The 21,748-nt window shown below is 42.5% G+C and overlaps 1 protein-coding gene across 2 annotated transcripts in view; it reads right to left on the reverse strand.

Moving 5' to 3' along the window:
* Nucleotides 1-1,971: 1,971 nt before the first annotated feature.
* The window catches only part of LOC112264857 (splicing factor, proline- and glutamine-rich), a 28,240-nt gene continuing 8,463 nt past the window's right edge, over nt 1,972-21,748 (reverse strand). The window contains exons 5-13 of one of the 2 annotated variants that reach the window (XM_042295698.1): nt 17,770-17,966; nt 17,592-17,676; nt 17,399-17,513; nt 17,268-17,310; nt 16,986-17,080; nt 10,300-13,908; nt 3,126-3,177; nt 2,740-2,844; nt 1,972-2,106 (exon numbers count right to left, since the gene is read on the reverse strand). In XM_042295698.1, coding sequence (XP_042151632.1) covers nt 13,795-13,908; nt 16,986-17,080; nt 17,268-17,310; nt 17,399-17,513; nt 17,592-17,676; nt 17,770-17,966 — 649 coding nt within the window. In that variant the 3' untranslated portion in view covers nt 1,972-2,106; nt 2,740-2,844; nt 3,126-3,177; nt 10,300-13,794. The remainder of the gene's footprint in view (nt 2,107-2,739; nt 2,845-3,125; nt 3,178-10,299; nt 13,909-16,985; nt 17,081-17,267; nt 17,311-17,398; nt 17,514-17,591; nt 17,677-17,769; nt 17,967-21,748) is intronic. The other variant, XM_042295699.1, reaches the window with a different exon arrangement.

Genomic DNA, 21,748 nt, shown 5'->3' on the forward strand with positions numbered 1-21,748 from the left:
TCTTTTGAAAATTGCACCAATAAGAATACAGCACAAAACTCATAGAGGTCCTCCATTATATCTGGTTTGCAAACACTTACGCAATTAAGTCCTCCAATAACAATAATGCATTCAGCAGCCAAGCTGCTGGTTGCATGGGTCCCAGGCTGGTCCTAGTATGAGTATCAGCTTACCTGAGTGGAGTCGTGGTTGTCTGCCTGTGCGAGGCTTTAAAGGTAGCTAGGGAAGGCAGTCGGACACTGTCCCTTTGTCGTGTTCCATTGGGCTGAGGCAGTACGAGCACAGAGTTGGACTTGAGGTAGGTTCGGACAAGAGCTCTGCTCCTTTGCATGGCTCTCCAGTGCCACAGCCTACCGCTGTCCAGGCTGAGGCCAGGACCGGCTCCTGCGGTGCTCATGTCTCCCCCAGAAACAGCAGACTGCACAAGCCCATCTGTGTGCGCACTGGCGCACCCGGGGGTGCATGCAGCCAGGTGAGGCTGATCAATAATTCATACCCATTAAAGATGCATCGATGAGGCAGCCCAGGTGGACGCCACCTACTTTATATATCCATAACATTAAATAGTCTATTGTGAAACTGGGTACTGGGCTGCAGAAGGATCTGATGATCCACTCATAACTTCGTGTATATTAAGCAACAAAAAAAAAGTGTGTGTGGAGCAAGTGTATGTGTGCGCCATACTTCATCGCTATTCAAACTTGAAAGTAGTCAAAAATTGTAGGGCAGCGTGATAAAAATACATATTTTTCCAATAAATGTTTTTGTTCAGATTTTAGAAACTTGAAAGCATTCAAGTCGGAGCATTGACAAATTAAGTCTTATTCCGATTCAACATGAAGCAGAGTCCTAAACACCTGCTTTTAGGTTCTTTAAATTAAATGGTTATGCAGCGCATTCAAGTAATCAGACGCCTCTTTTTCCACATTGTTACGTTAAAGCCTTATTCTAAAATGTATTAAATAAAAAAAGCAATCCTCAATCGACACACAAAACCTCATGACAAAGTGAAAACAGGTTCAGACATTTTAGCAAATGTATTAAAAATAAACAGTAATACCTTATTTACATAATTTAAATACATTAGCCGTATTCTAAAATGTGGAAAAAGAGTTCTGAATACTTCCTCAACGCCCCATGTAAGAATGATTAATATTTCCTGCTCTTAGTGTAGTTGAGCTTTACGAAAGCAACAACTACATCAGAACAGGTCTTCGTGAGAAATACCGAGAACATTTCTTCGATCATCTTGAAATGTCTACCGTAAATGATAACGTTCAAATAATTTCTAGCGCATGGGCTTAGGGGAAATTTCAGGCACACATTCTCCATGCCTTCTGTTTCCTCGGTTTCAGCTTCCAGCACGGTGCCCCTTTCGCTGGACCATCTCCAGCAGTGACAGCCAACCCACAGGATACAAGCGTGATCCAGCACATGGAAACATTGTACCTTGCCCTTAATTGTAACCGGACAAGAGGCTTCCGAGACAGGTCAGAATAGGAGTGTCTCAGCGAGTTTAAAAGCTTTGAGACACACACTTTAGAACAAGCTAAATAGGTATACCAAAATATATTCATGGCAGAACAATAAACATGTTAACTTTCATACTTGTTGATAATGGTAGGAGGATTTCCATGTTAAACCTGCACATTTAAGTTCAATCAGTTCTATTCAACTGTTGAATAAGACAAGGGGAATACCAGAGGCAGTACTTTATTTTACATTGACACTCAATGGCACCTGAATTATGGTAATTTAACAAGCGCCACTAGGCACAATTTAGTACCAATTGTGTTGAATTGTAAGAATATTGAATTTGTGTGGTAAACTCCAGTGGAAACCGTGCCATAAAATGAAGTGTTACCAGTGCTATTAGATAGCCATACCATCCCTGTGGATAGTTGTCAGATCTCTAGAGATGCACTAGGACAATTACAGGTTTAATCAAAACAAAAAAAAACTGGACAAATCTCCAAGTTGAACCTTTTATTGCAATTTTGTGTAGAAAAAGAAAGAAAAAAAAGAAAAAAAAAGTATCCTGTTGAACTTCTAGCTTTTCTGCTGGTTGGATGCTGGGGCGTCGTCACACTTCACTTCCACCTGGTTCTTATGGGAGAAAAAATATGAAACATTTATTGAGTCGATACAAATAACGTCATCCACTGGAAATGATCGACATACATCAAATCAAGCAATAACAGCGCAACCACCCAGTTTTCCCAGGCTGTCTCCCGTCCCAGCACTAACCAGGCCCGTCCATGGCCACAAGCAAAAATAAAATAGAAAATGTTTAACCCCGTTTTCTCCCCAAATTACCTCCCTTGGCTCATCTCTGCAACTTCTCAATGGGCTCCGAGGCAAAGGTCGAGTCATGCGTCCTCCGAGACATGACCCGCCCGGCCCCCTACTTACCACACTACTCACTTAACCCAGATGTCAGCCTCAATGTGTGGGAGGAAAAACTGTTAGACTGAAAACCAGAGTCAGCTTGTCACTAGAGCACGATGAGTCAAGGAGAACCCCACCATCCAAACCCTCCCCTACCACGGACGGCACTGGGCCAATTGTGCGCAGTCCTATGGGGCTCCCGGTCACAGCCGGTTGTGACACAGCATGTGATCAAACCTCAGGCTGTAGTGGTGCCTCAGCACTGCGGTGCAGTGCTTTTGACCACTGCGCCATTCAGGAACAAGCAACCACACTATTTAAACTAATGTGTTTAAGAATAGTTCAACCAACCTGCAGATCCCTTTCCTTGCTTTAGGATAGACCACATCCTTGTTTTAGGATGGACCAGAGGCGCCCCTGCACAGGTTTGAACAGACATCAGTCTATTCAGTTAACCTGCAACAAAAGAAAAACATAAGTCAACAACTTCCACTAAGAATGAAGCAACATTGTCAAAAATCAGGGGGGGGTCCGGGATTGCATGCTCTCCCTCCCCCCAAAAATGAAATCTTGACAATCCCCACAAAAACATTTCCATTTGTTTAATATGAGCACTTAAGAGATTTAAGGCTTCAAAAAGGTAAACAATATCTTAGCAACATTACATCAATTCAGACTAGTGCCCTTTGGTGCAATGACTAAAAGGCTTCCATCTAGCCCCTCTGCAGGTAGCTTACCATATGTTAAACCAGGAGCAGCTCCTCAGCCTCCTACAAGCACTCGAGGCCCCTGCAGTAAGAGAGAAACAATGAGCTCAAAGCTATGAATTTCGAAAATCTATCCTAAGACACTAGTACACAAATAACTGTAGATATGAGTGCTAAACTACAGGGATGTAGAGGACTTGAAAGTGGATTAGGCTTTTTGGAATTTAAATGACAAAAACTACAGTACATGCATGCACTAGATGTAAATAACAGATTGTTTCAAATGTTAAAAGAACTTGTGCCAATTAATGTCAGACATTACAATTGTTTTTAAAGTAAATTTTGACATACAGTGGGGAGAACAAGTATTTGATAACCTGCAAAAATCGGCAGTGTTTCCTACTTACAAAGCATGTAGGTCTTTAATCTTTACCATAGGTACACTTCAACTGTGAGAGATTGAATCTAAAACAAAAATCCAGAAAATCACATTATGATTTTTAAGCAATTGATTTGCATTTTATTGCATGACAGAAGTATTTGATCACCTACCAACCAGTAAGAATTCCAGCTCTCACAGACCTGTTAGTTTTTCTTTAAGAAGCCCTCCTGTTCTCCACTCATAACCTGTAATAACTGCACCTGTTTGAACTCGCTACCTGTATAAAAGACGCCTGTCCACACACTCAAACAGACTCCAAACTCTCCACAATGGCCAAGACCAGAGAGTTGTGTAAGGACATCAGGGATAAAATTGTAGACCTGCACAAGGCTGGGATGGGCTACAGGACAATAGGCAAGCAGCTTGGTGAGAAGGCAACAACTGTTGGCGCAATTATTAGAAAATGGAAGATGATCAAGATGACAGTCAATCACCCTCAGTCTGGGGCTCCATGCAAGATCTCACCTCGTGGGGCATCAATGATCATGAGGAAGGTGAGGGATCAGCCCAGAACTACACGGCAGGACCTGGTCAATGACCTGAAGAGAGCTGGGACCACAGTCTCAAAGAAAACCATTAGTAACACACTACGCCGTCATGGATTAAAATACTGCAGCGCACGCAAGGTCCCCCTGCTCAAGCCAGCGCATGTCCAGGCCCATCTGAAGTTTGCCAATGACCATCTGGATGATCCAGAGGAAGAATTTGAGAAGGTCATGTGGTCTGATGAGACAAAACTAGAGCTTTTGGGTCTAAACTCACTTGCCGTGTTTGGAGGAAGTAGTATGAGTACAACCAAGAACACCATCCCAACCGTGAAGCATGGAGGTGGAAACATCATTCTTTGGGGATGCTTTTCTACAAAGGGGACAGGACGACTGCACCGTATTGAGGAGAGGATGGATGGGGCCATGTATCGCGAGATCTTGGCCAACAACCTCCCTCCCTCATTAAGAGCATTGAAGATGGGTCGTGGAAGCGAAACACACAGCCAGGGCAACTAAGGAGTGGCTCCGTAAGAAGCATCTCAAGGTCCTGGAGATGCCTAGCCAGTCTCCAGACCTGAACCCAATAGAACATCTTTGGAGGGAGCTGAAAGTCCGTATTGCCCAGCGACAGCCCCGAAACCCAAAGGATCTGGAGAAGGTCAGTATGGTGGAGTGGGCCAAAATCCCTGCTGCAGTGTGTGCAAACCTGGTCAAGAACTACAGGAAACATATGATCTCTGTAATTGCAAACAAAGGTTTCTGTACCAAATATTAAGTTCTGCTTTTCTGATGTATCAAATACTTATGTCATGCAATAAAATGCAAATTAATTACTTAAAAATCAGTGATTTTCTAGATTTTTGTTTTAGATTCCGTCTCTCACAGTTGAAGTGAACGTATGATAAAAATTAGACCTCTACATGCTTTGTGAGTAGGAAAACCTGCAGAATCGTCAGTGTATCAAATACTTGTTCTCCCCACTGTAGTTAGGTATGTAGGCTATGTCACTTTATAGCAACATTTATTAACTCCAGAGAGAACAGGCAAATGCATAAGAGCCATGACACCAATCATGCAAAAACATGAGGACTGAAAACAGTTACAAAGCAAGGTAAGCTTGACTTGGTTGACACTGGAAAAGTATTGTTATAGCAAACCCCCCAAAACGTCAGGAGTTGCACCTATGAAGACGCTTTCACCTTATACATCATGATGGGCATTTGCGACGTCGATCTTGCAGAACGAGTTTGGAAAAGGCATTGCCCTTTCCAGTAGAGGCCCTGAGGCCCTGGAGGGTAGTTCTGGCATCACACTCTGAAGGGTATACGGAGAAGCAGACTGGCCACTCAAAGAGGAGACTCCCGAGGGGAAATGGATCACAGTGCAGACAGACACACTTGACAGCCCTAGGGCTGATTTCACTGCTCATGGTAGTTCTCTACACAAGACGCTTACAGTCCAAGATAACCAACACTAAGTTTGCTGCATGAGACACCGTTTACATACAAACTGCTACACCAAGGAGGTTGGCACAGTCCTTGTGAAGTGAACCCTTTATAATTGGCTGGCTGGTCACTGGCTTGAGAATGTCACTGATATAAGACAGGAGGATTGATGATACCTTGAAGCATGAAATGCACTAGGGCTGTCCAACAAAATATATATATAGGTCGACTGAGAGTAGTCTGTTCTTTCGACTAATCAATAGGTCAAAATGGGAAAAAGTGTATTTTCCCATATATAGACATTGTATGTTTTAATCAAATCAACTATATGCACTGAGCTTGTCTGATGCTTTACGCACACTGTTGGATGAAATAATTCCGACAAATGACTAGAGGGACTCCGACCACAATTGATTTGTGCCGGGCAGGGCTCAGACCTGCAGCGCACTAAAAAATAAATATATAAGACAGTGTTTGTTTGACTTGCACCCGTTGTGTCGTCCTCCCTGCTGCAGCGACCACCACAGAACAGTTTATCGTCCGTGTTGCTGAAGCAGCAACATAATTAGAGCTAATTCTTAATGAAAAGTTCAGTTACCCAAATGTTTAGGTTAAAACAATCCCTAAACCCGTGCTCTCTTTACGTGACACATGTAGGCCTATGCATAGCATGCACGTGACCAATGGGGCATGACCTATACAATATCATAATCACATCAATAAATTGGTTAGAAACTACTAACTCCGTAACGTGACAGCAAAATGGATGCAGAGCATTTGACAAATTAAGTCAAAACAAGAATGTTTACTGGTTGCTCAGGTAAAAGGGGTAGTCAGATATGTGGAATAACTGAATAGTTGTGGAAAATCTTGGAGATCAAGAAAAGGAATATATATGCATATTATGTGTGCCAAACTGGTGCGGTTAGATTCCAAACATTTCAGACCGTTTGGAAAAATGTAAACACTAACCAAACATGCATACCAGAAAGTCTTTTTTTGTAAAGCCTTTTACAGCAAGACTAAAAACAGTCGCATGCATTTGTGAATGCAATTGCAGAAATAGAGCGGTTTATTTACTGTTTAGGCTAATTATTCAACGGTTGCTTTATTATTATTAAAATATATTTTTTTGTACGCTTCATTGCATTTAAAATCCGAATGACTCGTACGCTGTGTGATGACATGAACAAATTAATTATTGCTACAGTATATATATATATATATATATAAAATTAAGTTGGGATTTCCTCTCACTTTTCCTAGACAATTATGGCAAGGGCTGTTTTGTCACCTAACGCCGCTGCTGCCTCCGCTGCATTTCTCTCAACACCAATGCGTTTAACATTTCTATTATGCACATAGCAACATGGTCTGGGAAAAGGCGGCAATTCAACATTTGCACACACCGTATATAGACTTTGTTGTGTTATTGACTGTACGTTTGTTTATTCCATGTGTAACTTGTTTGTGTGTCGCACCACTTTGCTTTATCTTGGCCAGGTTGCAGTTGCAAATGAGAACTTGTTCTCAACTGGCCTACCTGGTTAAATAAATCAAATAAAAAATGGAGGACTGATATTTCAAAAGCGCTGACAGCGACCGCTTGCAAACGAGGGAGAAAGCGCATGTTAAAAAATATAATTTTAGTGCTGCACCATTGTCCTTAACAGTACACAATTTCAGTAGAACATGTCTGAGAGTGATGGACTGGGCCATCCCCACGGGGCCTCCATAATGGATTTGTCCACTTAGACAGGCACGAACGAAAGAGGTAACCTGTTTTTTTTGCTGCTGCTCAACCAAAGAAATCTCGGTCAACATACATTGTCTATCGACCAAACAATCGACTAAATGGGGTCAGCCCTAAAAACACAAGGGGGGTGGGGGACAGGCTGCCATTTTTGGACAGAGTCACAGGTCTTTCCAAAGTACAGGAGAGAGAAAGAGACAGTGCCTTCTTGTGTATGGTAGTTGCCACACTATAGTATCAAGTGAAGTGACCAAGTGCTCTTTATGAATAGCTAGGCTGTGAATGACCCAGATAGACCCAAACCCAGTCCCACAACTGTCCAGCCGCCCAAGAATAGCCCAGTGGATTAACGCTTGAAAATGACACGTTCTAGTTGATCTTAGCAATACACCAGTCACATTCTACAAAAGTAGAGGCTGTTCCCAGCCTACTCAGTTGTGAAGTATAAAATAAAAAAATCAACAAGCTCATGTTTGCCATTTCCATTACAATCTCAGAGTAAATAAATGAAAGCTGGGTGTAACAAAAGTCCAACTAAAACCTTCCTAAATTACCTAGGGGAGCAACTGAAAAAGTTTAAGAACCCATAATGATGAACCACACAACCAAGAAAATCTGGAAATTGGAGGTTGCCGATCACACCCCCCCCCCCAAAAAAACTTGGCTACTTGTGTGACAAGACAGGCAGGAAAGAGGACTGAAAGAGCCCAAATACAAGTACAATTCACTGCTCCACATGACCGAATACCTATTCTGTCATCCTAAACAGTAGGCCGCATGAGTACGCGGAAAAATAAAGTTTAATAGTATGTAACATTTCGAAAATCGAGCACTTTAAATCCAGGGTGTCATACTCATTTTGGCTTTGACATTAACTGATTAATTAGATGTGAATGAGCTACCGAAAATAAACACATAGCAAACGCAATCTCACATGTCGCATTACCAGTACACAAAAATATGTTACAGCGTGTTCATTTTCAAAAATCAAGTATTGTTTAAATGCCAGGACACTACGCTCATTTTCTGCCCTTCATCTAGTCAAATTCAATGCACACTTCCAGAATGCAATGAAACAGGGAGACTGCGAGAGATGGGCTCTAGTTCTTGTCAAGTAGTCAAACAAAACTAGGCTACTTAAATTGGGAAGACTCAGTGTTCAAATGTAGGCAAAGCAGTTTTTGTTCTCCTTAAAGTTTGAGTATTTTGTGCACAGATGTGTTTACATCCTTGTTAGTGAGCATTTATCCTTTGCCAAGATAATCCATCCACCTGACAGGTGTGGCATATCAAGATGATTAAACAGCATGATCCTTACACGGGTACACCTGATATAATCTGCAGTTATCATATGTCACAAGTCTTGAGGGAGTGTGCAATTGGCATGCTGATGACTGCAGGGATGTCCACCAGAGAATTGAATGTTCCTTTCTTTACCATAAACTGCCTCCAAAGTAGTTGTCAAATTTGCAGTACGTCCAACCGGCCTCACAACCGCAGACCATGTGTAACCACACCAGCCCAGGACCTCCACATCCGGCTTCTAATGCAGGATTGTTTAAGACCAGCCACACGGAGAGCAGAAATTACAGAGATCTACTCCTGAGTTAAGGCCTTTTGTTGGGGGCTTATTTTTTAGGGGGGCATTGGCTGGGACTGGCTCCCCAGTGTGTGGGTCTATGTCCTCCCAGGGCCACCCATGGCTGCATCCCTGCCCAGTCATGTGAAATCCATAGATTATTGCCAAATGAATTTATTTAAATTGAATATTTCCTTATATGAAATGTAACTCAGTAAAATCATTTAAATTGTTGCATGTATATAGATCTCACGGCCCTTTGGTTTCACTATAAAATATGTTATGGCATAGGCTTATAGTATAGGTCGAATGTGGTAGTCTGCCTATAACCATCCTGAGTAGGCATATTACGCCATTCCTATTCAGAGATGAGAGAAATGTATCAAAAATGTGCTATTATCAGGTTGGAAAAACCCACCCGCACTCGGCCCCGTCCCACCTACTCAGCCAGTCATGAGCCACTATTGCGTTGCGACTGTGGCATACTTATTACTAAAAGGTACGTGCTAAATAGTATGCAGTTTAAGCACATAGTACGCTAGTATGGATATTCAGACATAGCAAGTCTGAACCGCTGATAAAACACATTGACAATTACTTGTTAGGGGTCTTTAAGGAGTTTCTTTGCCGTAACATTGAATCGACTGGGCAAATATCACTTGCCAGTGTTGCACTGTAGACGTCCAAAAAAAGCCAGTCCACTCAGAGCACACGTCAAGTCGAAATGAACATGGTCACCAGGTTGATTCTCACATCCCTCGACACACACACAAAAAGTCTAGTGCTGAATATTGCTTGAGTCGAGCTATCGTTTCTGTATTGAAAATAACTAGTCCGACTTGAGTCAGAGTCCTGTGCTCGAGTACTACGATACACCTTAGCGGCTACATTTTGGCCTTGGTCTACATGATTTACAAAGGTTTGCAATAAAGGCAAAATAAATTATGTTCTAATATTAGGCAAACATTGGACAGGCTTCACAAATTGCTTCCTCTACTACTTGATTAAACAGGAGGTCAAGATCAACAATAAAGATCGCCACCAACAACCAAAAGTCCCTTCTACAGGGCCAAGGAACCAGATAATTCAATGTCAAAAAAACAATTGCCAGTAACACCCCCCCCCATTGCACTTGTCATTACAGCTTGAAAAAAGTCTCAACAAAAGGAGTTGTGTTGATTGAACCAAAGGTCAAGTTGTGGGTATACACCATCACACACTATTTGTTGAGCCAGTGACACAGCAGTCCATATACAGTTTGTTTCATACAGAGACCAGCTTCAGTCAGAAATGAAGGAAAAATACCAGATACTGCACAGGCTAAAAACACATTGCCACACATTCACATACGGAGGGAGGAATGAGTACTGCACTGTGATTCCATTTTTCAGAAGTGTGATGCCAGAACCCCTGTACTGTCACATCACGTCAGGTGACAGAGGAAGTTAGAACAGTACATGTTTGGCATTTAAACAAATCATGAACAGGAACACTTACCTTTTCAGTGGCTCTGTAAGCATACCTCTCGCTGCACACAAGTCCAGGCTCTACTGTCCACTGACTTCTGCAGAACTACTCATCCTCAACGTAACCAACTGCCGGAGCCTTTACTTGGAGCCTCTACTGTGGAATGGGGCAGGCTGGCTGTTGGATTTTATTGCACAGCTACTGCACGCCCATGCACTCAAGACACTTGACAAAGACAAGCTTCTCGCTCCTTATAGGTACGCAGGTCTCCTCAGTCTGCTGAAGGGTGACGGGGAATAAGGGGAAGTTCTACTATAGACTTCCATCGGTTATACAAGTCTGGCAACTATTTCAGAGTACTTCAATAATCCATATAAAGCCAGGACATCAAATATATATATAAAACTAACTAAGGGGTGATCTACATTCCCACTACAGGTGCATAAACAAAGCTAGCTACATTTATTTTAACCATTAGTTTGTGTCCTGATCTGTGATTCCATCTGCAAACAGTATGACATGGCTGAGTTTAGGCAGGCAGCCCAATTCTTAAACTTGATCACCCACTAATTAGTCTTCTGACCAATCAGATCAGCTCTGAAAAGATCTGATGTGATTGGTCGAAAGAGCAATTAGTGGGGAAAATATCAGAATTGGGCTGCCTGTAAAAACAGCCCAACAGGCTGAAAAAGAGCAACCGTGGTCATTGCCTTTGTTAACATAAGATCACCACAGATTGAGTTGAAATTTAATTTTAAAATGAGTCTGATCTTTCTTTCCCAGTACATTGCTACTTCTAGGCCTACATCCCACCGAGTTGACTGTAGGTCAACATTACTATAGCAAGTTGACCAACATGGTGAGTAGTCCAGGAAGAGCTGACTAAGAGTTCACCTAGAAACACACACCCTATGAAACACAGCCAGATCCAGTCTTCTTGTTATTCAGCCATTCTGGCAAACTGGCTTCATTCATTGTATTCCAAATCACCTAGACACGTTGACAACACCCAGTTAGAATTTTAGATGGGGTGTCAGTTCTGATTTCAGTCACAGGGGGTTGCTATTTACTGTTCTGTTTATCAAACAACCATTTCACCAACTGAAATCCCTGTTACATTACTGAAGACTGCTGAAAACTCTTCACTAAGGCAAGACTCTTCATCAGGTTGGTCTGTGTAAGACAAGTCACGGGAGTAAACTGTATTAAGTGCAACTCAGTTAGGTCTAGGACTTCTTGTTTTAGAAATGTCTCCTTACACACTGCAACCTTTAAAGTGGCCAAACCTGTCAAAGAAGAAATGTACACAAAACAAACATACAGGAATAACATTGAATGTTTTATGGTATACATTACTTGTGTTAAGGTATCCAATCAGATTTGTTTAGACAACTGTTTTGATGAACAACTGTTTGTAGTCATTTGAGTAACATTGAGCACAACCACAATCAATCTTTGTGCTGTAATTGTTTGAAATTGACAAAATTCTAAGAGCCTATTGAGTTCAAGTACACAGTGACTAGTGCAATTTCAACAGCGATGTAAAAAATATGGATGAGATTATTTTTAAACATCTCGTAGGAGCACAAGTTTGATCTTCAATAAATAAAAATGTAACTACACGGACAATGTTCTCCATTCTCTGTAGCTTTCTTTGTAATTATATATCTATTTTTTGTTGTTGCTTACATCGCTGACATATCTACCCTTTGGTGTGCTGTGTCTTAAGTCACAGATTTAGAGGTCTAATCGAGCAGTCTTAAAAATCAAGAAAATTTATTGCAAGGGGCTGGTGTTTTCATATCTCAACATCTTCATAAATGCGTGAAAGATAATGTTTACAGTTTTTAAACAATGTGCCCTAATCCTAAAAGGGATAGCTTGGGGTTTTAGCAATGAAGCTCTTTATATACTTCCCCAGTGAGACGTAAAATGGTGGTCACAAGTTCGCCTCTGCGTCCAGTATAAGAGGTCATTTTGGGAGGAAATGCTAACTAGCTTAGCGCAAGGACTGGAAGTCCAGGTACAGCTAGCATCCTCAAGAATTCGTCTTTGCACTAACCTAGCACTAGTTAGCACTGGCTCACAAAACTACCTCTAACTTTATTCTTAATGGAAGTAAAATGGTAGGCAGAAATTAATCAGACCCTGGGGAAGTTGATAAAGGTCTTCATTGCTAAAACCCCAAGCTATCCCTTTAATGATGTTTCAGACCTAGCTGTACAATCTGTTCATGTGAAACTTCAAAGTGACTATAGTCACTGGAATGACTCAGTTCACATTCCTGTTGGTTTATCAGTACTTAGGCTATGAAAGACACTAAAGAAATTCAGTGAAGGAGCCATAAATAAAATGGACAAAGTGGAAGGCTGAAAAGTTCTACGGTAGCTTGAAGGGTACCACTTCTCTCACAGTTCCCGTTTCTCATAATAACATGGCCATTTGAATTATGACCTAAGAACATCTGTCAGACAGTGGCTGAAACTGGAATTATTTAGGGTAACATTCTTAAATCGTTTTCATACATTCCCGTGTATGATATACATTCCAATTAAACAGATTGAATGATGCAATATCAAGAGACAGTGGATGAATCAAGTGCTGCTTTGAGATGTTAAATGTGGTCAAAGAGGACTTTCAACCTCTGTTCAATAATATGTAGCCGACTTGGGAACAATACACGAGCCAAACATACTACCTTTTTGTCAACGCAAAGAAAGCAGCACAGTTGTCAAAAACCATAACACTTCACTTAGAGCTAGACAAAAATTATACTTTTAAAACAATTCTTAATTTAAGTCGCAAAAGTCAAAGGGAATTTTTAAAATCTGGTATTTTTATAAACAAACTATTCTAGTAGCATTAATCGCGTTTGACACCAGCACTGCTCATTTCCATTGTCAAAATTGGGCCCCAAAAGTACAATTTCTACTAGACCTAATTGTGCTCTAAAATGTCAACTTTTTTATCAATACTGTCCAGTATGCATATGTTGTTCCATTTAGTTCACATGGTGATCATTTACAATAAAAAGTTGCTGTTCACCCCCGGCGCCCAACATAATAAACATCTAGGGAAAAAGGCTTGTCAACTCTTGCTGGGCTTATTTAGGATAACGACTCAAAATTGGGTTAAAATAAACTTTAAGAAGGTTTGGAAAGAACCAAATTAGGTCTTTATTGTAAAGTTACATGTTTTTAGTTCAAATCTTAAATGGCACAAAACACAGCCATAGAAAGGTGAGAAAAGTTTACACTTATCACCATTTACGACACGGGCACGATACAACTGGAAAGAAAGTTATACATAGGTGGGATAGCGCTATGTGATTACTGAGGGTGACCAATTCATCAATTTCACACTACAAATACAAAAGAAAAAAAGAAAAACCTAACTTGCCATAAAATGAATGAGTCCTCAAGCTAAAGTGCAAGAACACTTTCAACTTAAATATAACAATGACTCAATGTGAAGATGTTCAGAGAACCTACACAAAAACACTGCTATGAGGGACACTGAAAAGATTTAAAAGCGGGGCTTCTTGGCAGGCCCATCAAACTCCTCACGGACCCTGCCAAACCCTTGGTTGTTAGGACCCATTGCCCCCCGGCCTCCCTGAGGGAAGTTCCGCTCGTTGCGCTATAGGGATCAACAACCATACCAAGGAAGCAGATTGAGGGGGTGAGGGGAAGGCAGTGCGATGGCACGCAGTTCAAGTCCATATTCAGGGGAGAAGTAAGGGGGGGTAGAAAGAGAGTTGGTTTTGTTTGAGAGCCATGACAAAATAAACAGCAGAAGACATGTCCAAGGGAAACGTTCGTTGAAATAGTTCCAATACGTAGATCCACAGGTGCCACAGGTAACATACGGAGAAGGAAGAAAGGGTAATGTTTTCGTTAGTTATGTCCTACCATAGTTTGCTGTGCATGCCAAAGGCTGGGCTACATCACTCACTACTGGCATCATATGGAGCATTGAGGGGAAGCCTGCCAGTTTGCTATGGCCCGAAGGCTCAAAGATTAAGTATAATGCCAAAATGTACAGGTTGGCCAGACTGGTCTGTTGATAAATGCACTTCAGTGCTATACTTCCACTTTCTTAAACGCTTTAAAAACAAGACTTATATCAGGCCTATTTTCAGATATAGCTGTAACCCCTTTGTTGCTCGTCTTGCCTCTATTAATTACACAAGTAATACTGAACAACTACAGTATTGCTGGCCTGCCAAACCACAATAAAATTGGGAAATATGATTTTAATCAATGAGCCTACATCAAGTCTTGCCCCGTTGTTAAACTTAACTTTCATAGCCTTAGTAAAAAAACGGAACAACTTAAGGCAGGAATGAATTTCACATTACAAACTACAAGCTTGAGTCTACTGGCTCACCATAGACTAGGCCTAATTCAAATAGCTGTTCATTGGCCTAATCCTGCCATGTTATTCGGTTGGTCAATGCTTTATAGTGCCATTTCTCCAACCATACCTTCTACAATTTACTATGCATCACATATGTGTAAATATGCCGTCAGTTGGGCAAATGATGCCAACACTGCTTAAGACTCTTTTCACTGAAGTTCCACAGCGTTTGTGGCAAATCCTGATCTAAGTTCCTGGACCAAAAAGACCTTGGTTCATTTTGTATACACAAACAAAACGGTCACCCTGCTCCTGCACAACACAATCTTATCATTCTTAAGTGCTACATTTTTTATGTAAATGGCATGTTATAGGGTCTACACACTTTAGTGATTTGGCTTGTTTTTGAGAATAGTGCAGCAGCTGCAATTCACTTCCTAATTGCTCAGTCTCAGGGCATGCAAAAGACACGAACAAAAACAAAATAAATTACCCCAAATGTCCTTTTAGAAACAGACACTCCAAGTATAGGGATATAAGTCTTTAGATGTTGTACACATGGTATCATTCCCAACTTAATAATATTACTTTTTTTTGGGACTCAAGACCTACCAGCTGTGCTGCGCTGTCTATGCCCATGTACTACAGGGACACGCTCGGCATTGCACAGCTGCATGGGGAACTAAACCAAAACAGATTAGAAACCATGGGTTGGAACTAGAGGTTGACCGATTAATCGGAATGGCAGATTAATTAGGGCCGATTTCAAGTTTTCATAACAATCGGAAATCGTAAAAAAAAAATGTATACCTTTATTTAACTAGGCAAGTCAGTTAAGAGCACATTCTTATTTTCAATGACGGCCTAGGAACGGTGGGTTAACTGCCTCATTCAGGGGCAGAATGACAGATTTGTACCTTGTCAGCTCGGGGGTTTGAACTCACAACCTTCCGGTTACTAGTCCAACACTCTAACCACTAGGCTACCCTGCCGTATAGAAATAGTATTTACAGGACTATAAATAGGACTATATTAACTACAACCTAAAACCTCTAACCTTGTAGCGGCAAGAACAGCTAGTCAAGCCAGTAACATGTCTACTAGCCATCTTACATTCTGGGTAAGAGGATCTCTGCGATCACTGCACTAAAAGTTAGGTTCATACTGCATTGCTTGCAGTGAAGAACAGAAAAACGGATGTGGTGCTATCAGTAAGAAATACACTAGATACGTTGTCGAACTGTACTATCCATTATTGAATACCAATAACTGCTCACCCATTGCAAAAGCAGCCGACCAGCTGTGTTGTTTTTCTATCAGATTGTTTGCCACCCTTACGTCAAAATAGCTGTGTTCCATTACATTAATTGATATATCCTTGACAGTATACCAACTTATACAAAGCACAAGCTGTATCCATTTTAATGGACTTGAACAGCTTTGCGTCAGACCATTTCTAAGTTACCAACCAGACATCGAACTGGTCAACTTACTAATTGTATGTAACCTATAACACAAAAGGACATTAATACACCTGCCTGCCATAGGCCTAATGTGGATGCCTTAATCACATTCTGGGCATCATTTCACCCACAGGGTACAAATAGTACAGGTATCCAGCAAGCAGTCCCAGGGCAATGCCTGTCACCATCAGTTCTTCGTATTGTGTTTTGCAAGTTGCACTAAAAGAGCTTACTCTTTAGCTTAATGTTATGTCAAAAGACATGTTTGCTTCAAAAAGCAACCTGCACTAAAAACCCCATCATTTGAATTGCTTGGACATGGTGGTGGCCGGGAAAATGTTAAAACAACTGCCATGCCACAAGAGAACATTGGAGGAAGTTCACTTTTCACACTGAAGCCCCTAAAAAAATACTTCCAGGTTACACCGAGACACCATTTCATGTGATCGCTTGAAGTTCAATGACAGTATGGTCAAGTGTTTCAACTAAAAAGGTTTTCCACCAAAAAAAATGCTGTTAGATGACATCTTTCCACTTGCCAAGAAAATGCGCCTGTCTGGCTCACACAAGACAGGGCTTGCAATAGGTCTATTACACAAAGTAGGAGCTTTAAGAAAGCAATTCACTGGGTTTAGTACAGGTTGATTATTTTCAGCTGAAAAACAGGCTGTAAGAGTGGAGGAACTGAGGGGACATGCTGCTGCTGAAAGCTGCTAGGCACAAATTTAATATCGACATGGTACAGACGCCTATGAAGACACGGTCAGCACACAAGCTTCGAACCTGGGCCGACCGGAGCAAAACCATCCACTTCACTCTCCCAGATGACAACTACAGCAACCAGTGGAGGAAACCACCCCCAATTAGTCTTCTACTCCATTTGGAATACATTACCATTTCGTTGGGCATCATGGCTCCCCCAGCGTTAGGTACACCCATGCCTTGGAGTCCCATGGGGAACTTCTGGTTGGGTGAGCCAAATTGATTGTCTAGTTGGGACAACAGGACTACATGTCAAACATTACAATGAGTCATGGCAGCCCTTAGGGGGCAATGTTGTCATATATGTTTATAAACCAGTCTCAAACTTCTTACTCTCATTTCAAAACAACAAGCTGAAAATACATCTATTTTTTATTTTACAAATCATTAAAAATATAAAGATTCACTACTCACCAGCCATGCCCATGGCGCCACCCTGAGTCAATCTCATATCCCTCTGTAAAATCAATACCGTAAGAACACGCATTTTCCTCAAATGCAAATGTAAAGGTCTGAATGGTGATACGGTACTCTGCTCAGCTTACATTGTCCATGAAGTTCCCACTTCTGTAGGCCTCCTCCCGCTTGCGCCGGATTTGCTCCTCAATCTCCCTCTGGCGGAGCGTCTCCTCCTCACGTATGCGACGTTCCTCCTCCTGCCTGTAAAGCACACTGCCACGTTTTAGTAACACTCCAATAAATTGTGTGTTAAACAGTTATTCAAACCAGTTTCAATACCTGAGCTGCATCTCTTTCCTCTTCTGCATCTCCGCACTGTGCATCTCCTCCATGCGTCGTAGCTCCTCCTCACGCCTCAGCAGATCTAAACAGTGTACGAACATACATGTAAGACACAGCAACATCTCACTAGCCTTCCATTTTGAGAAGGGGTTGTTTCTGGTCCAGTTACACTTGCCTTGGCGGATCATGTTGGCCTGGTGCACATGGAAAGCATCGTCCATCTCGCCCTCCAGTTTCTCACGGGCTTCGCGGATGTTTTTCTCCACTTGCTGTCGCTGCTGCTTCTCCATGTCATCCAGGGACTTCCAACGCTTAGAGTACTCAAACTCAAAAGTGCCAGGACGGGCAAACCTGGGAGGCTCCTCCCGCTCCCTGCAGGTGTTAGAATAGAAACCGACTTGTAATCAAGACATACAACAAAAAGTGGTACTCAAGAGGGGTAATCATTCTCTGAAAAAAACAACCGCAATGGGTCTTTAACTGTGGTATCTGCTAACCCAACCCCCGACCAATGAATACCCACTGTACTGCAGGCACATTTGGACTTTTTTGGGGTGAATACTTTTTACCCCACTCTCTCCCCAACTTCGTAATATCCACTTCAGCACTTAGTCGTGTCCTGTTGCTGCAACTCCCGTACAGACTGGGGAGAGGTGAAGCTAGAGAGCCATGGGTCCTCCAAAACACGACCCTGCCAAACAGCACTGCTTCTTCTTCGCTTAACCTGGAAGGCAGCCACATCAATGTGTCGGAGGAAACGCTATGCATCTGGCAACTGTGTCAGCGTGCATGCGCCCAGCCCGCCACAGGAGTCGCTACAGCAATGGGACAAGGACATCCCGGCCAGCCAAACCCTCCCCTAACTCGGACGACGCTGGGCCAATTGTGCGCCGCCTCATGGGTCTCCCGGTCGAGGGCCGGCTGCAAAACACCCCGGCTTTGAACCGGGATCTGTAATGACGCCTCAAGCACTGGGATGCAGCACCTTAGACTGCTGTGCCACTCGGAAGGAGTGCTTAGACTTCTAACGGTGGTGTGGGGGCTGTGCTTTGGCAAAGTGGGTGGGGTTATATCCTTCCTGTTTGGCCCTGTCCGGGGGTGTCCTCGGATGGGTCCACAGTGTCTCCTGACCCCTCCTGTCTCAGCCTCCAGTATTTATGCTGCAGTAGTTTGTGGGGCTAGGGTCAGTTTGTTATTTCTGGAGTACTTCTCCTGTCCTATTCGGAGTCCTGTGTGAATTTAAGTGTGCGTTCTCTAATTCTCTCCTTCTCTCTCTCTCAGAGGACCTGAGCCCTAGGACCATGCCCCAGGATTACCTGACATGATGACTCCTTGCTGTCCCCAGTCCACCTGGCCGTGCTGCTGCTCCAGTTTCAACTGTTCTGCCTTATTATTCGAACATGCTGATCATTTATGAACATTTGAACATCTTGGCCATGTTCTGTTATAATCTCCACCCGGCACAGCCAGAAGAGGACTGGCCACCCCACATAAGCGCTCTCTAATTCTCTCTTTTTTTCTCTCTCTCGGAGGACCTGAGCCCTAGGACCATGCCCCAGGACTACCTGACATGATGACTCCTTGCTGTCCCCAGTCCATCTGACCGTGCTGCTGCTCCAGTTTCAACTGTTCTGCCTTATTATTATACGACCATGCTCGTCATTTATGAACATTTGAACATCTTGGCCATGTTCTGTTATAATCTCCACCCGGCACAGCCAGAAGAGGACTGGCCACCCCACATAGCCTGGTTCCTCTCTAGGTTTTGGCCTTTCTAGGGAGTTTTTCCTAGCCACCGTGCTTCTACACCTGCATTGCTTGCTGTTTGGGGTTTTAGGCTGGGTTTCTGTACAGCACTTTGAGATATCAGCTGATGTACGAAGGGCTATATAAATAAATTTGATTTGATTTAACCCCCTTCAAACATTGTGTGTTTGAGCTACAGACTTTTGGATTCGTCCATTTCAATCCATGGATAATTAGGCACGCGTAATTAACAGGGGGCTGAGCTAGAGTGGTGTTGGTGAGACAAGGGCGGATCCTGAAGAGGCCCAGGCCGGGTCTTTTATACAAACTTAAAAGCCATCTATGAAAAGCAGACACTCTTACAAACATGTAACATGTTTTGCTCTATGGCGCTCACAAACTACAAAAGAGTTGTTTGAAGTTATGTTTTTTTTCTACATAGAAGATTGGAAAACATTGTGTCCATAATATACAGTGCATTCATAAAGTATTCAGACACCTTCACTTTTTCCACTTTGTTAAATTACAGCCTTATTCTAAAATGTATTAAATAGTTATGTCCCCCTCAATCTACACACAATATCCCATATTGACAAAGCATAAACAGGTTAAGACATTTTTGCAAGTATAAAAATGATCACACATTTGAAGTATTCAGACCCTTTACTCAGTACTTTGTTGAAGCACCTCTGGCAGTGCTTACAGCCTCGAGTCTTCATTGGGTATGATGTTACAAGCTTGACACCTTAGCTTGGCACACCACAGTTCTCTGCAGATCCTCTTAAGAGCTGTCAGGTTGGATGAGGAGCGTCGCAGCACCTCTATCTTCAGGTCGATCCAGAGATGTTTGATCAGGTTCAAGTGCGGGCTCTGGCTGGGCCACTCAAGGACATTCAGAGACTTGTCCCGAACCCACTCCTGCATCGACTGTGTGCCTACAGTCGTTGTCCTGTTGGAAGGCGAACCTTCACCCCAGACGGAGGTCCTGAGTGCTCTGGAGTGGGTTTTCATCAAGGACACCTCTGTCTTTGCTCCTTTCATCTTTGCCTCGATCCTGACTAGTCTCCTAGTCCCTGAAAAACACCCCCACAGCATGATGCTGCAACCACCATGCTTCACCGTAGGGATGGTGCTAGGTTTCCTCCTGAACTGGCGCTTGTCATTTAGGCCAAAGCGTTCAATCTTGGTGTAATCATACCAGAAGATCTTGTTCCTGAGTCTTTTAGTTGCCTTCTGGCAAACTCCAAGCTGGCTGTCATGTGCTTTTTACTAAGGAGTGGCATCCTTCAGGCCACTACCATAAAGGCCTGATTGGTGGAATGCTACAGAAATGCTTGTCCTTCTGGAAGGTTATCCCATCTCCACAGAGGAACTCCGGAGCTGTGTCAGTGACCATAGGGTTCTTGGTCACCTCGCCGACTAAGGCCCTTCTCCCCCAATAGCTCAGTTTGGCCATGCAGCCTGCTCTAGGAAGAGTCTTGGTGGTTCCAAACTTATTCCACTTAAGAATGATGGAGGCCACTGTGTTCTTGGGGACCTTCAATGCTGCAGACACAATCCTGTCTCAGAGCTATGCGGACAATACCTCATGGCATGGTTTTGGCTCTAACATGCACTGTCAACTGTGGAATCTTAAATAGGACAGGTGTATGCCTTTCCATCATGTCCAATCATTTGAATTTAACACAGTTGGACTCCAATCAAGTTGTGGAAACATCAAGAAACAGGATGCACCGGAGCCCAATTTCAATCATGATTGCTAACCTGCTAATCAATGGCAAATACAATTGATGACCTAAGATTATCCTACCAACCAGGGGGTTAGAAGCTGTCATTAGCAAAGATGAAATTGCTGACCCAGAAGCGGCGCTCCTAGTGGCCGGGGACCTGATAATCCAGGCAAATCAATGTCACCAAATTTTGTGCAACCTTGGGGAAAAAAAATCCTACAACACCTTTACTCCACACACAGAGATGCATACAAAGGTCTCCCCCACCCTCCATTTGGCAAATCTGACAATTCCATCTTCCTGATTCTTCAACTGTCTTCGCTTTGTCATTATGGAGTATTGTGTTTAGGTGGAAGATAAATTATTTCATCCATTTTAGAATAAGGCTGTAACGTAGCAAAATGTTGATAAGATCAAGGGGTCTAAATACTTTCCGAATTCACTGTATAAGCGCACATAGTTGCTATCACAAATGCCAAACAGTTGTCACTGACTAGTTCGATATTAGTTTCCCAGTGAGCACACAAATTCATTATTTATCAGGTTTTTGCTTTGGCGGAACTCATTTTTTTGACATTCATCAATTAAACTCATGAAATCAACTTGTAGCCCTGGTTGTTCTGCAAATGAAATGGTAAAACACTTCATTTTGATGCTAGATATTAGGATAGGTCATGT

Source organism: Oncorhynchus tshawytscha, linkage group LG13 (genome assembly GCF_018296145.1).
Source record: "Oncorhynchus tshawytscha isolate Ot180627B linkage group LG13, Otsh_v2.0, whole genome shotgun sequence".
NCBI lineage: Eukaryota > Metazoa > Chordata > Actinopteri > Salmoniformes > Salmonidae > Oncorhynchus > Oncorhynchus tshawytscha.